At 44.1% G+C, this 16101-nt stretch overlaps 1 protein-coding gene across 1 annotated transcript; it reads left to right on the forward strand.

Moving 5' to 3' along the window:
- The first annotated feature begins 316 nt into the window (after positions 1 to 316).
- DND1 (DND microRNA-mediated repression inhibitor 1) lies at positions 317 to 15730 on the forward strand. Its single transcript, XM_068272963.1, has 5 exons — positions 317 to 413; positions 4340 to 4457; positions 7985 to 8446; positions 11775 to 12152; positions 15242 to 15730. The coding sequence occupies exons 1-5, from the start codon at positions 384 to 386 to the stop codon at positions 15256 to 15258; spliced, it is 1005 nt and encodes a 334-aa protein (XP_068129064.1). The 5' UTR covers positions 317 to 383; the 3' UTR covers positions 15259 to 15730.
- The last annotated feature ends 371 nt before the right edge of the window (positions 15731 to 16101 follow it).

The following is a 16101-nucleotide window of genomic DNA, read 5'->3' on the forward strand; positions in this document are numbered from 1 at the left end:
GTTTTACAGTGGGTTCCAGGCCTCAGTGTTACTTTTTTGTTTTTTATAGCCTCCACAGAACTCCTTTAAACATTTTTTTTTTTTTTTTTTTTTTTTTTTTACAGTACTCTTAAACCTCGGAACAAATTTGTGAAGACATTTTTCACTCCTGTTTTCACCACCCGATCACTTTTAGTTCTTTTTTAAACCACTATCCAATATTTGAAGGCCAAACCCACCTGCTGACAGCACGCAGCCCATTGGCTGTTCTGTCCAGCTCCAAGTAGGCGGTACTATGAGCTGTGCTGTGATTGGATGATGCCTGTATATGGGAGCCGAGCCCGACACAGCATATTAGTAATTTGTCTGTCTGGAGTGCTGCAGCAGAAGTTCATCGTCAACAAATGGAGAGCCCCATCGCTGCTAATTACAAGGTAAAACTCCTGCTGCATTTATAGTCTGGGCCAGATTTGTGGCGTTGAGAAGAACGGGTTGAAGTATATTTAGATTTGCAGGAGTGATTCTACTACATGTCAGGGCTGCGAGCTGGTATGTGTGCTCTGCCTGCATCGCAGGATGTGTAGCACGTGCGGAAGTTTTGATGAAGTTTGAGGTTTATTCATCTGTGTCTAACGTGACTGGTCTGCTGAGGCTGATCACTGTGTTCAAGCCAAAGAAGATTGCATGTATGTATGTATGTATTTGTTGCTTGTTAAACAACCCCCACCCCTTAATAATTGTGATATGTCAATATTATATGATGTGGTGGTGAGATTTTTCTAATCTTGCAATCGTTTTAGAAAAATTGATGCTTCTTCAATTGAACGCATATTTTAAAAGTAATGTGGGGCAGATGCGTTTTTTTTTTTTTTTTTTTTTTTTTTTACACACATTCACTTACCTCTTCCATGTTGTTTGTGTCTTCCTACACAGTAGTTTCATAATGCTCAAGATTTGTGTACCCTCATAATACATGGAAGGGGTAAAACCATCTGTGTTTGCCTTTAAAGCTTAATTCATATGCATAAGGTGGCCATACATCAGGTGACTTGGCGGCCAATCGACCATCCAATTTGGTTATTATAATCGCATTTGGATGAAAAGTGAAACTGCCAAGTGCATGACCGACCAATTTTGGGTTGGAACTTGGTTGCGTGGTCGATTGCGCATGTTAAGCCTTGTACTCACGAGGCACAAATGTTGCAAGTCGCACAAACAAAAAAAAACCCAGCGACCGCTCGTCGCCAGGACCCTCTGTACACACGGCGCACAGAGGGACACAGGTTCTGCAGAAGCTGTTGCCAAAGGTCCCAAACACCCCCCTCCCCCCCCCCCCCCCCTACACATGGCGGACTAGCGACAGTTGCAGCGACGGCTGTTACCGGCGATTGACCAAGTTAATCACCTGGCGACAGCTCTAAGTAGTGACGGTTTGGGGCATGCGTCATACACACGGGTGACCTGTCGCCGCAATGCGCATGCCACGTGGTTGTGGCGACAGTTGTAGCCCGTGTGTATGGGCCATTAGGCTGAAGTTGGTTGGGTGTGAACGAGCGATGAGGTGACGAAACCCCCGCCGCTACCATTGCAATGTATAAATGTGCACTGTGTGTATTTAGACGTTATCTGTCCTGTAGCAGCCTCTGTGCGGTGTCTGTAACATCCGGGCGGCTCTCCGTACACACTACTAGTGCATAGTGTCTGATATGCGCCAGTGGCATGTATGGAGAGCTGCCTGGAGGATTATGGACAGTGCACGGAGGCTGCTACAGGACAGATAACGTATAAATGCACACGGGGGGGGGGGGGGGGGGGTGTAGGGGCGGCGGCGTGGACTCGGCCGATTCCCTGAAGATTTTATGCTGAAATCGAGAATCGTCCTGTAGTGTATGGGAAGAATTAACAGACAAATTTATGTCTAATCAGATTCGAATTAGAGATAAATTTGTCCGTCAAATCTGCCCATAATAGTCAGGTCTATGGGTACTTTTTTTTTTTTTTTTTTTTTTTTTTTTTTTTTTTTGTTCATCGTATAGCCGATGCTAAATGCTCTGCTGCTGAGTGAGAAAGCAATTGACATCCTCTGGCATTGTTTACTGGAGTATTGTTGCAATTTTTAAGGGGTACACAAGACTGCCACAAGCAGTCAATAAGGAGGGGGGGGGGGGGATTGCTACATTTAGTGGCCACAACCGGACACCAGAATCTACTGTTTGCGCCAATGACAAGGAAAGCCCATACTGTTTAAAAACAGTGGTTGCTCACTTATACTTGATTTTTAGCTATGTGTAAAGATTCTGGTGCAGCCTATGAGAAGTCTGGTTCCAGTGGAGAAAAAAATAGTCTCAAGTTCACATCTGCTACTTACTAGGGAAAAGTAGGACAAGGCAGGCACTTATTCTGTGTTGTAGTGCCTGGTGTCATATTGCATATATGGTATTGAATATATATATTGCAAGTGGTGCTGAAGTGATCGGGGCTGGTTCACACGTGGATCGCAAACTTTGCAACGCAAAATTAAGTAATTTGTTTGGTTCCTGTTCAATAGACGGAGAATCTCATCGCAATCTCACTGCAAATGCTGCAGTGAGAATCGTCCCATAGGGATACATTAGTTACAGCGCTTTGTTGTATGCTGGCGATCAGCAAAGTGCTGAAAATGCCTGAGTGGGAACAAGCCCTAACTGATATGTGCTGCTTATATCTAAACTGTAGTCTTCCACGGGTGTCGCAGATGGTGCAAAGAGGCATGTTCTCTGCCACATAACATGCCTCTGTGTCCCCACAATGCTGATCTTTCCCGCCACTGCACTATGACTCGAGTGCACCTGTGTGTAATCGAATGTCAGTACAAATACAGCTGCTCTGCTGGACTCTTGGAGTCTGCAAAAGACTTGAGACTGGGGCGGAGGTTCACCTTCCAGCAGGACAATGACCCTAAACATAAAGCCAGGGCAACAATGGAATAGTTTAAAACATATCTGTGTTAGAATGGCCCATTCAAAGTCCAGATCTAAATCCAATCGAGAATCTATGGCAAGATCTGAAAACTGCTGTTCACAAACGCTGTCCATCTAATCTGACAGAGCTGGAGCTGTTTTGCAAAGAATGGGTAAGGATTTCAGTCTCTAGATGTGCAAAGCTGGTAGAGACATACCCTAAAAGACTGGCAGCTGTAATTGCAGCAAAAGGTGGTTCTACAAAGTGCAGCCTATGAGAAGTCTGGTTCCAGTATTGCCTCAGGGGGCTGAATAATTACGCACACCTCACTTAGCTATTTATTCTTTTAAATGTTTGGAATCGTGTATGATTTTCATTCCACCTCTTACATGTACACCACTTTGTATTAGTCTTTCACGTGGAACTCCAATAAAATTGATTCATGTTTGTGGCAGTAATATGACAAAATGTGGAAAACTTCAAGGGGCTGAATACTTTTGCAAACCACTGTATATTTCCCACCTCGGGCTCTTTAAAGAGAACCCGAGGTGTGTTTAAAGAATGTTATCTGCATACAGAGGCTGGATCTGCCTATACAGCCCAGCCTCTGTTGCTATCCCAAACCCCACTAAGGTCCCCCTGCACTCTGCAATCCCTCATAAATCACAGCCGTGCAGTGAGGCTGTGTTAACATCTGTAGTGTCAGTCTCAGCTGCTCCCCCGCCTCCTGCATAGCTCCGGTCCCTGCCCCCGTCCCTTCCCTCCAATCAGCAGGGAGGGAAGGGATGCAGGCGGGGACTGGAGTTCTGCAGGAGGCGGGGAGAGCAGCAGACTGACACTATAGAGATAAACACAGCCAGCTCTGACAAGCTGTGTGTCAGCAGCGTGACTGTGATTTATGAGGGATTGCAGAGTGCAGGGGGACCTTAGGGGGGTTTGGGATAGCAACAGAGGCTGGACTGTATAGGCAGATCCAGCCTCTGTATGCAGATAATAATCTTCAAACCCACCTCGGGTTCTCTTTAAATGCTCCATAAGCTGGGTTTAGGGCCGTTTTCACTTGCCACCGCGCGCGGATGTGAGACGCGCGGTGGCACTTCCTGGACAGTGGGAATGCTGACGAATCCCAGAAGCCATGCATGGCTATGGCATTCGCAGCCTCCCGCACGGAAACTGACAGCAATTCGGCCGGTGGCACCATAGTTTCCTATGGCAGAGTTTAACTGCAGGGAAACTCTCTGAATCCGGCCTGGTTTCCGCTCTAGTGGAAACCGGCCCTTACACTACACCACACTGGAAACTTGTGCGGTTTTACATTTTAAATCTCTGCATGGACTCACTATGGGTTTATTATTCCTATTTATTATAGGAGTTTAATAAACTTCTCCCATTTCTTTCCCCCCCTCTCTCCATGTCGCAGGCCAGGGCCGGCGCAGTGAATCTAGAGAATAAAATCTTGCTGCTGCAGTGGATGGAGAACTGTAACATTCATCTCGTACAAGTCAATGGCCAGAGGAAATATGGCGGCCCCCCTGCAGGTATGTGTTCTAGGCCTGAACGATTTTAGGAAAAAATTGAATTGAGCGATTTCTGTCCAAAATTACGATTTCTATTCGATTCACGATTTCCTTCAAATCAAGCTTTGTTCCCCCCCTTTGTGCCTGTCTGTTCCCCCTCTGTCCCCGTCTTTGTGTCCCCTTTGCCTCTTCATGCCTCCTCTGGGTCTCTCTCTTGCCTCCTTTGTGTCTCTGTGCCCGCTCTGTTTCTCTCTGTGGCCCCTCTGTGTGTGTCTCTCTCTCTCTGTGCCCACGCTGTCTCTATCTGTGCCTCCTCTGTCCCCCAAGCTACATCAGTTCTGGACATAGCTTCAAGCACGAGTCCAGCAATGCCCATCTATCCACTTCACCTCCTGCAGGCACTAATGCACGGCATACTTCCTGTATGTCATGTGACATACAGGAACCCGAAGTTTTGCCAAGCACAAGAGGCGGCAGAGGGCGATAGAGGACGGAAGGTATGTCCAACGCTGCGGGCCGCACGCACTGGGACTTTGGTAAAGTTTGAAGGCGCTTCTTCAAACTTCCTCATGTGGAAATGACGTGATCGCGATATTCGCCGCTTTCACGATTCTGAAATTGTGATCTTGGTGATCGCGATTTCGATTTCCGATGGAAAAACAAAGCTACTCACCCGGGGCTTCCTCTAGCCCCTTGCAGCCGTCCTGTGCCCTTGCCAGCCGTCCTGTGCCTTTACCTGGAGGGGACCTACGGGCCACCGGCAGAGCTGCAGCAAGGGCACAGGACGGCTGCAAGGGGCTGGAGGAAGACTCGGGTAAGTAGATTTGTTTTTATCTTGCTCGGATTTGTTCTTTAACATTTGGATTAGTGTGGTATAACGGCTGTATTGTACCATGGCTTTCTACATTGCAAATCCAATGCCACGTGTGGCATCCCAACGTGCTGCATGCAGTGTTACTGTGAATTGTGCACATTACCAGTGACAGTAAAGCATACTGTAAATATTGCAAATGTATGCAGTTTGAAAATTGACCAATTTAAACCCAGGGTTAAATTGATTGGTCCTTTTCAAGCTGCATAGATTTGTTAAAAATTGTGCATAATTTTGGAAGTATTTGCATTTCATTGATCATCTCTCTATAACAGGGAAAGGAACGCCCACTGTAAACCTAGCAAAAAGCCACAACTTGGGCCTAAAAATTCACATGTTTGTTTATCAAGGGGAATATTTAAACTGCTGCCATTTTTACACTGTTAATAGCAGAGGCCTCAAACCTGGTACAGTTGGTGACTGGGTTTCAAATTCAGAAAGGGGGTGGAGCCACAAACAGCCAATCAGATTTGTTTAATTTCAATGGGAATATACAAATTACTGATATCAAGGACCCGAAGGCTCAAACTTGGTAATTGAGTGACTGCATGTCAAGGTTAGAAAGTGGGCAGCACCAACTTTTTTTTTTTTTTTTCCCCTCAGTTTTTCTGATTGCATTCAGGGAAAATCGGAATCGCAAAACGGATTTGTAGTGTGCAGGGTGCCTCACATTGTTAATGGCAGGGTTCTCAAACTTGACAGTTGGTCACTGGGTGACTGGGATTAATATTCAGGGTAGTGGGTGGAGCCGACAGCCAATCAGAATTCACCTATTGATTTTCAAAGGGAATTTTTACATTGCTACCATTGTTACTCTTAATGGCAGAGGCCTCAAATCTGGTACAGTTGGTCACTGGGAGACTGGGGTTTAAATTCTGAGAAGGGGGTGGGCCACAAACAGCCAATCAGATTTAATTAACGTCAATGGAAAAATGTAACTGATGCCAACGACCCCCAAACTCATAAACCTGGTCATTGGGTGACTGTACCAAGGTTAGAAACAGTGGGCGGAGAAAAACTTTTTTAAAACTGCAGCCCTTCTTAGGCCTCTTGCACACTGCAAGCAATTCAGATTCAGATTCCGCTTTTTAATCTGTTTTTACTTCCGATTCAGATTCAGATTTGCAGTTTGCTCCTTGCACACTGCAAATCTGAATCTGAATCGGAGGTAAAAACTGATTAAAAAGCGGAATCTGAATCTGAATTGCTTGCAGTGTGCAAGAGGCCTTAGACTGTTAATGGAAGGGTTCTCAAACTTGACAGTTGTTCACTGTGTGACTGGGATTAATAATCAGAAAAGTGGGTGGAGCCTACAACAGCCAATTGATTTTCAAGGGGAATATTGAAACTGCTGATAGTCTTACACTGTTAATGGCAGAGGCCTCAAACCTGCTACAGACGGTCATTAAGTTATTGGGGTTCAAATTCACTAAAGGGTCGAAGCCAAAAATAGATTTTTTTTTTTTTGCTGGATAAACTGCTTCCATTCACACAACTTTGATGCCAGGAACCTAAAAGCTCATAATATATTCCCCTTCCATTTATTCCCCCCTCATTCTGACATAAAACTGTGCACTTCCTCAGTGAGTGTCTAAAGACTCTGGGAGGAGGGTGGGTAACAAATACACAATTAACAAGAGGAGAAAAGAGTGAGGAAATGTTATGACAGGATTAGCTTCATTCAAAGGTAACCAAGATCGGAAACTGTTCTAGAATAGGATTCCTGAGAATTTTTTATAAAGGAATCCTAATGTGGACAGTGTAATACATCTGTTATGCAAGTAGAGCAAGTATTTATCTACTTGTTTCTAAGTTAGTATGGGTGTAACTTTAACAGCAACTCTATAGAGAGATCCTGAGTTTAAAGTGCATCCCTGGTGTACATAAAGTATACTAATGCTTAAAAGTTAGAATGTCCCAACACCTTAACCTCCCTGGTGTAGTTTTTTTTTTTTTTTTTTTTTTAAGCTTTTAGACCCTAAAAACATACCACAGAGATCTGCAGCAGCACCTGCATAAAACTCACTTGGGCACAGTATTACCACTCTAAGTTGTGGATTTCTGTACCAAGCCTGACTCTGGATTACTGCTAAGGAGGTTAAGATTCCCTGGCACCCCCGTATCAGCTGGGTTCTAGTGCTCTGCTTCGTGGCAGAAAAAGACCCCCCCCCCCCCCCGGGGCTCTGTTCTTCCTGGGTTGCAGCTTGGCTTCTGATTGGAGGAAGCTAGCAGAGGTGGGGGGAGCCATGCTATGAAGGAGAAGCTGATTGACAAGTGCAGGTAAATGGCAGGCTAGCGACAAGCAGGTTGTCACTAGCCTGGTGGTATTTTTCGGGAGGGGCGCAGTAGAGCGGGGGGGGGGGGGGAGCTACCTGGGGCCAGTGCAGAAAGACAGAGGCATGTCATTGTGCACAGGACATGCCTCTGACATCTTACATCATTCCCCACCATCCACGTGGACCTGGAGGGGGGAATAGTAACTAATGCCGCTGGGATTTGTGCAGCAGAATATATCGTATATTGGCTGTATCCTGTGCTCAAGTCTCAGTGGCGATTTCCTTCATACACACAAGGGGTCTAACCCAGGCTCTGACCAAAATGTACTATTGAACAATTGTGTTGTGTGATTCCGCTGAACCAGACACTTGACGACAGTCACAATCTACTTTCTTCACAGGTTGGATTGGTAAAATTCCACCTCTTGGAACAGAAATTTACATTGGAAATATTCCTCAAGAAATCTATGAAGATAAGTTGATTCCCCTCTTTCAATCTGTTGGGAAGCTGTACGAATTTCGCTTGATGATGACCTTCAGTGGGTTGAACCGAGGCTTTGCATACGCGCGGTACACCACCGTACAAGATGCCGAGCTTGCAATCTCCAGGTTGCATGGCTATGAGATCCAACCAGGCCGCAGAATTGGAGTCCACAGAAGCATTGAAAAATGTCACCTTGAGTTGGATGGCCTTCCATTCTACCTGGATAAAGTCATCTTGACCACTGTCCTAGGTGCAGTGACCCCGGATCTGGAGAAGGTCTCGCTTTTTGCCAGCCCTAACATGGATATGAGGAACCTTGCAGTCCTGAAATACAACTCTCACCAGGCTGCTACCATGGCCAAGAGAGTCCTTTGTGAAGGTAGGTGTTCAGCTGGCCACATTTGTTACATTGTGCTGTAGGCTCGTAGGTGTTTAAACATCGCATCTAGATTTACATAGGTCCTCTGCAGCAATAAATTTAAAACCATCCTGTCGGGGTACATACGCACAACCAATCGTGATTGGCTAATTTTACATATTCCATGTAGTATGAGGGCTTATATACACCATAGTTTCTCCACTGTCCTCTAGTACCCCCAACAATGTATGTGTTGCAGAATACACAAACCTTCACAAGTGAGTTAATTGGTGAGTCGGCAGAGATCAATAACTGGATTTTCACAAAATATGCGCTGTTTTAGGTACTTAAGGATTGAGTTGAGGAACCCAAATCTAAATCTGTTCAATCATTGGCTAGTCATTATTGGAAGTGTATGTACCCTTAAAGGACATACAAAGTGAACGTTAAAATATCTTGACTTACCTGGGGCTTCTTCCACCTCCTAGTCTTCTGGGTCTCTCACCCCAGCTCTGGTGCTCCCTGGTGTCCCATTGGCTTGCCAGCCCATCTGCACTTGTGCAAGTGCACCCATGTCAAGCATACTGCGCAGTACGCACCTGATGTGGGCATGGTTGCGCATGAGCAGCAGGTTGTATGTCCTTTGAGTGTCCACACATGCAGGGCTGAGGAGTCAGAGCAGTTTTGGGTACCTGGAGTTGGGAGGTTTTAAAGACTGAGTCGGATGATTTTTCTACCAACTCCACAGCCCTGCATACATCTCTTTGACAAAAAATTGAACAGAGAAGAAATCCAAAACCTTTTTCGGTGAGTTTTTATTTTGATCACTTGTGTATAGTACCTCAGTTTGATTAGATTTATTCACTCAAGCTGAATTTCTATTGGGATTTGTGGATTCAAAAAGTGTGTGGCCACCTTAAGGCCCATACACATGCCAGAGAACTGCTGAGGCAGCTGAGAATCCAGCCTGTGTACCGTAGCCCTTGATGGCCAACAATCTGCCCTAGTGAATCCCTTCAGCTGAGCAATGGGAGAGAGATGGTATTGCTCTCCCCACCTTCTGCATGACATCACATACTGCTTGCCTCCTAAAACTCAAAGCCTGCGGGTGTAATGTAGCTTTCCATGCCATTTTATGTGGCCCTTGAGCTTTAAATATGCATCACTGTAAGCGGTAAACTTGAAAAGCTAATTACTAAGAGTAGCCTAATTTCTGGCAAAACCTAAATCTAGATAATTTAGGTGTGATAAAGTAATGGCTAGATGGGAGGAGCGCCAACCAATAAAAATGGGTCTTGGTAGTAAGGGAAAAATGGCCTGTCAGGTGAAGTAGTTAAAAGGAGATAAATATGGCTGCTTCCAAATGCCTAACTTCAGGTGTACTTTTAAGGACTTGTCAATTTTTGGAAACTGTATCTACAAGATGCCCCCTATAATATTGCCTCAAAGCATCAGCTGTGCAGTTTAACACACACCACACACAAAAGTAGACAAGGGCTGTAGAGTGCTTTTCAGACCCTCAGGGCTTTCTGAGTTCTGGCGGTAACCCTGAACGTAATTTGGGGTAAGCCGCGCAGGAGGATTTCTCAGGCCCTGCTGGGCCGATTAGCAAAAACAAACAAAAAAATTATGCAACACGCAGCTAGCACTTTGCTAGCTGCACATGCACACGATTCGCCACTCCGCCACCCCCCCCCCCGACCCCTTGCGCAGCCTGGCCTATCAGCGTCAGGAAGCACTGAGGGGTGGATCGGGACTCCCGATGACGTCTGACGGGATTTCCTGATTGCAGATTGCTGGAGGCAATCGGAGCGGGTGGGGGATGCCGCTGCACAGCGGGTATAATGTAGCAAGCCCTAGGCTCGCTACATGATTTAAAAAAAAAAAAAACTGCTGCGCTGTCCCCTGGCGGTTTTCAATAGACCGCCAGGGCGGTTAATACAATGGGAACATTTTTTAACAATTTCACATCCAGACTTTCTCCCCCCCCACTTATGGACCAGAGCAGTTTTGACAGTTTAGCTATGTCCTCTAATCAGAAATGACTATCCCTACTTATGACACAGAAATGAAATATATATTTTTCAAGACAAACTAGGCTTTCATTGCAATTTTTGTTTTCTATGAAAATTAATAGGGAAAAAATAGAAAACCCATTTCTCAGTTTTACCAATTCCAGTTTTTTAAAGCAAAGTGCCACTGTGGATAAAATTTTGTTTGGCTATTCTTACCGCTTATCATAACTTAGATTATGTTCCTGTAACAATTTTATGATGAAGATATTTGATTCTGAGATATTGCTACAGTGTTTTTTTTTTTTTTTTTTTTTTTGCTATGAACTGAGAAAATAAGTGTTTTATTGGTAAAAAAAAATCAATCTCATTAGCTCAGGAAACCTACTAGTGGCTGGATAGTGTAATGGTTAAGGGCTCTGCCTCTGACACAGGAGACCTGGGTTCAAATCTCGGCTCTGCCTGTTCAGTAAGCCAGCACCTATTTCAGTAAGGAGTTTCTTGGGCAAGTCTCCTTAACACTGCTACTGCCTACTGAGTGCGCTCTAGTGGCTGCCTCGCAAGCGCTTTGAGTCTGACAGGAGAAAGGCGCTATACAAATACTATATGTTCCCATTCATCAATTAGTGTGGCATCAGTGCCAGAAATGTGCACAGGAGCGAGCCCAATCCTGCCCAGTACTGCTTCTGCTACAAGACTTGTATGTACTGACTCGTGGCTTAGATCAGTGTTTCTCAATATTTTTTTATTGGTATGTACCCCTTTTAAAACCCTGTACTCACCAAGTACCCCCTAGCATAGTAACCATTACCACAATTACCCCTTGACAAATATTTAAACGTAGTACATAATTGGTTCTAAACAATTTCCAAGCATTTACTGGTTTTAATTAGGTAAAATACTAATTTGGTGTTTTATGTAGGATTTATCATTTTCTAAAACTCTAAATTTGTTATACTTGGTTAAGTATATCAAGCAGGAGTACCCCCTGGAACCATCAGAAGTACCCCTTGGGGTACGCGTACTACATGTTGAGAACCTAGGGCTTAGATGTCAGAGGACGTAGATAATATACTGCAGTGGTGGATAAAGTGGTTAAAAACTTCCAGAAAACGCTTATTTATTTTATTTTTTTTGGGGGGGGGGGGGGGGTTCCTGCCGATCAGAAAAGCACTCAAAAAATTTGTAGTGTCTACAGCTAGTTTTATTTTACCACGGTCAGTGATGGCAACATGAAAACAAGGTGACCGTTTACTAAAAGTATTTATACATGTACTTAAACCAGTTTTTGAAATTGTCGTTTTTGTTTTTTGTTTTTTTTTTTCTATTTCCCACAGGTACCCTATCACTCTTTGGTTGTGCTATTAAGGTGGAATGGTTAAAGAATGTAATGAAAAAGAAACTCTATTGCAAGAACCTTCAGAAGCCCCACTTCTCCATCTCTCAGATGTTTACGAATGGGGATCCTGCACCCAGTGGGGTTCACTGCCTTTACCTCATCTGTGAGCAGCTCAACTTGGGTCAGCCAGTGTACAAAATCAAGTTTCTGAGTCTCGGCTCCCATGGATGGCTGAGGTTTTCCTATCAGGTGACCATACCGGGGTACTCTGATCAATTCACCGGCTATGCCTGGCTGATCGGCGACAAACTCATTCCCACTGACAAGTATGAGCAAGCTAAAGAAATTGTGGCATTGAAGATATTGGCAAAACTAGGTGAGTTCATGAAGAACACCAATATATCTCCCCTTCCTCAATATGCTAATGTTGGCAGTTACCCACAGATGCAGGAAAATCATACAAACTCTGCACAGATGGTGTCCTGGGACCCTCGTTCTGCCTGGTGAGGGTCATATGCCCCTCCCATACAATGAGTACAACAATGCAAGACTGAAAACCTCTTGTGAACACTAGACAATTGGGATGGGCAATGTAGTGCAAATTCCAAGTAAAGTTGAGCAGCTTGAAAATTGAATGCATCCTTGGATGTCTCAAGCTGCATAAATTTGCACAATTATGCATCCGTTCAGAATTTGCCGCTCATTGGCGGTGCCGGATTTGTACTCTTTACTGCCCAAGGCCACTGCTGCCACCTTCAGTATAGATGGCCAAATGACCCCCACCCCTCCAGTATAGGTAGTCAGATTACTTCCTCACCCACACCTCTGTCCAGTATAGGTAGCTTGGTGACCCTTCCCCATAGCATAGCCTTCTGCCCACTTGCCCTTGATACTGTGGTGTCCTAGGCCATGGCCTTGACTTGAACAAATACTGTAAGCCCCCACAAAAAATGTAACTTACATGGGGCTTATACTGGTCCTGTGCCAGAACAGAACTATCCTCCAGTCCCCGCCAGTGGCTAGTTTACCCTTTTTGTGACTTAAATGTCGCAAACCACTGCACCTGGGCGGCCCTGGCCCCTCGCATCCTCTCCCGCTAACCTTGCTGGGAGCTTCCAGTGCAGGCACTTGTTCCTTAGCATTATCTGCAGAATCTTCAACATGACTGCTTCATCCCACTCCCTGCAGTGACTCCATCCTGGTATTTTTCATCCAATATTTTAGTTGGGCAACTGTGTCCTGGAAACTCTCGGCTGAAATGTTAAATGGCCTTACACCTGCAACTGGAAATCCTCCTGCTGCCGGGACACTCCCAAATATGCAGTGTTGTATGCTCACGTGTCACATGCTTGTGTGAATCCTGACCAACGTCACCACTAGGGCCTGTACCTTCGCTACATGTGCCATTGTCATGTGGTACAGTGCTTACGGTGACCCTGGGGAGGCCAGGATTTGTGCCAGCATGACCAAGCCAGTCAGACATAAACATATCAAACTGTTAGTGCCAGGCACCCACTCGAGTCCTTGCAGCTGAGATTGTTCCACAGATTTCAGAAATACAACGGATCAATAAGATGGCCATGTTGCAGTACTGATTCTCCTGATCCAACTCTTTCTGAGTTTTTTTTTTTTTTTGTTTTTTGCTCCCATTCACTTGCATTAAAATCACAGTAATTGATCAGCACTTTTTGAAAAAACTCCCAATGTTCAGAAAAGTCCAATTTGCAAAGTGAACACAGCTCCACTCCACCACTTCCACTGCAGTGCTCGACCCAGGTTAGCAAGACCAAGGGATGGTCCGCACTTATCAGCTAGAAGTAACCTTTATTAAGGACATATCCAAATTAAAACTCGGCAGGCATCATAGCTCATAGCCTCATAGTTCAGAAAAGTGCTTAAAGTGTATGACACCTTAGTGATGAGCAACAGATGAATTCCGAATAGGTTTTATTCAGAATTCATCCAACCTGGGAAGGGGTGGGAGGGTTTAACTTACCCAGGATTCTTCTGCCTTAATCAGTCCCACGCTGCGTTCTAATTTACGGTCACATGACTACCGCACTTCCTCCTTTCGGGTTGAAGGAGGAAGTGCGGTAGTTGTGTGACCATGAATTGGGTGTGATTCACACTGACCAGAAAATGAGCAGGACTACCTGGCAGCAGACCTACCAGTCTAAATGCTCATACACACATCAGACTATAGTCTTTGGAAACTGAAAGATCACAGACCAATCTTACCACCCTTCATGTAGTATGAGAGCCATACTCTACACAGTCTTTTCTATGGAGCTGATCTCCCCATCAGATAGAAATCTTTGCAAGATGCTGCACACACAGATGCTGTACAGACACAAAAGATCAGTATCTGCAAAAGATCTGTTCCTGCCAAAAATCCATTCCTGCAAATTGCAATGATAGTCTATGACCTAGGTTCTCAACGTGTGGTACGCATACCCCAGGGGGTACTTCTGATGGTTCCAGGGGGTACTCGGGCTTGATATACTTAAATAAGAACAAATTTAGAGTTGCAGAAAATGATAAATCTTATTAAAACACCAACTCTAAATTTGTTGTTCAGTATATCAAGCCCGAGTACCCCCTGGAACCATCAGAAGTACCCCCTGGGGTATGCGTACCACACGTTGAGAACCTAGGTCATAGACTACCATTGCAATTTGCAGGAATGGATTTTTGTCAGGAACAGATCTTTTGCAGATACTGATCTTTTGTGTCTGTACAGCATCTGTGTGTGCAGCATCTTGCAAAGATTTCTATCTGATGGGGAGATCAGCTCCATAGAAAAGACTGTGTAGAGTATGGCTCTCATACTACATGAAGGGTGGTAAGATTGGTCTGTGATCTTTCAGTTTCCAAAGACTATGGTCTGTGTATGCACCTAACTGCTTAAAAGCACAATTTATTTCAATATGTTTGTTCTTTCAGGTTCACTTTGGGCAAACCACTCCAAATGAAGCAAGAGTTATATGGAGGCTGTCATGTTTGTTTCCTTTTTAAGCAATATCAGTTGCCTGGCTGTCTTGGTGATCCTCTTGCCTCTGATACATTTAGCCATAGACACTGAACAAGCATGCAGCAGATCTGACAAGATTAGCTGCATGCTTGTTTCTGGTGGTGTTCAGATACTACTGCAGACAAATAAGACCAGCAGCGCTGCCAGAAACTGGTATTGTTTAAAAGGAACTAGAGCAGCCTCCATATCACTCGCTTGCATTGTCCTTGAAGTGAAAATAGACTTGAGATAAATAGTATGTATGATAAATAGAACATTCGTTTAAAGCTAGAGAGAAATAACATTTCTAGACATGTTTATGGAGCAAGGGGCAGTCCCAGGTAAGTATCAAATCTTTAGGTTAGATCTCTAGTTTACGTTAAGATGCTCTGTCCAGATGTCTGGAGTTTCCATAACTTTTTTTTTTTTTTTATTTTTTTTCCCTTCTCTTGCAGGTTACATCGATGATTAGCTGCAGCTTTTATCTGGAAAAGAGTGATTGTTTTTATAATATTTTATGGTGTTCTAGGAGTACATATATTATATATAGTTATTTAAGTTGTATGTGTATATATTTAACAAGGGTACTTTACTCCAAACAAGTTGAGTTGCACTTGCTGTAGTACGCAGTTATGGCTACTGCAGTGCTGAAGATGGGACGATGTTTCAGTGACAGGTCCTCTTGTTATGACGTAGTTTCAGATAGGCTGAATAGATTCTGCAAAAGTTGTATTAATTTTGCACTTTTTATCTCATGTGTTCCACAATTTGTATCACTTTTTGTATATTGATATGCACTTTTTGATTGTACCTTGTGCACGTGTGTCAGTTTGCACGCAGCAGGCTTGTTTTGTAAGCTTTACGCAACACTGGACTTTTGCATTTTTATTTAAAAAAGTTATATGTAGATTTTATTTTATTTTTTTTAGCCTATAAAACAGTAAAAAAAAGTTCCCATTTACTGGTGTCTGTGCAAATGTCTTCCATTACCATTCTGGCAATATGACAACAAATGGGGCAATTTTTTTATTTTTTCCCAAGCGCTTTGTTTTGCGATTTGAGCTATTCCTGTTTTGCAGACCATCAGGAAGTGAACTTTTTGACCCGAAACTGATTATCTTTAATGTAATTTGTTAAAAGCACTCAAATCGCTTTCCCAAGCGCTTTCGGTTTTTTTTCCTATTCCATTGACGTGCAAATGCTCAAAGGGTGCAGGACCTGCGTTTTGCAATTGGAGGGGAGAAAAGCTCCGTTCTCATGTGAGAACCCACACAGGGAAATTAATCACACAAGTGCCTTTTAAAAAAAACAAAAA

The sequence above is a fragment of the Hyperolius riggenbachi genome, chromosome 3 (genome assembly GCF_040937935.1).
Source record: "Hyperolius riggenbachi isolate aHypRig1 chromosome 3, aHypRig1.pri, whole genome shotgun sequence".
Lineage (NCBI taxonomy): Eukaryota > Metazoa > Chordata > Amphibia > Anura > Hyperoliidae > Hyperolius > Hyperolius riggenbachi.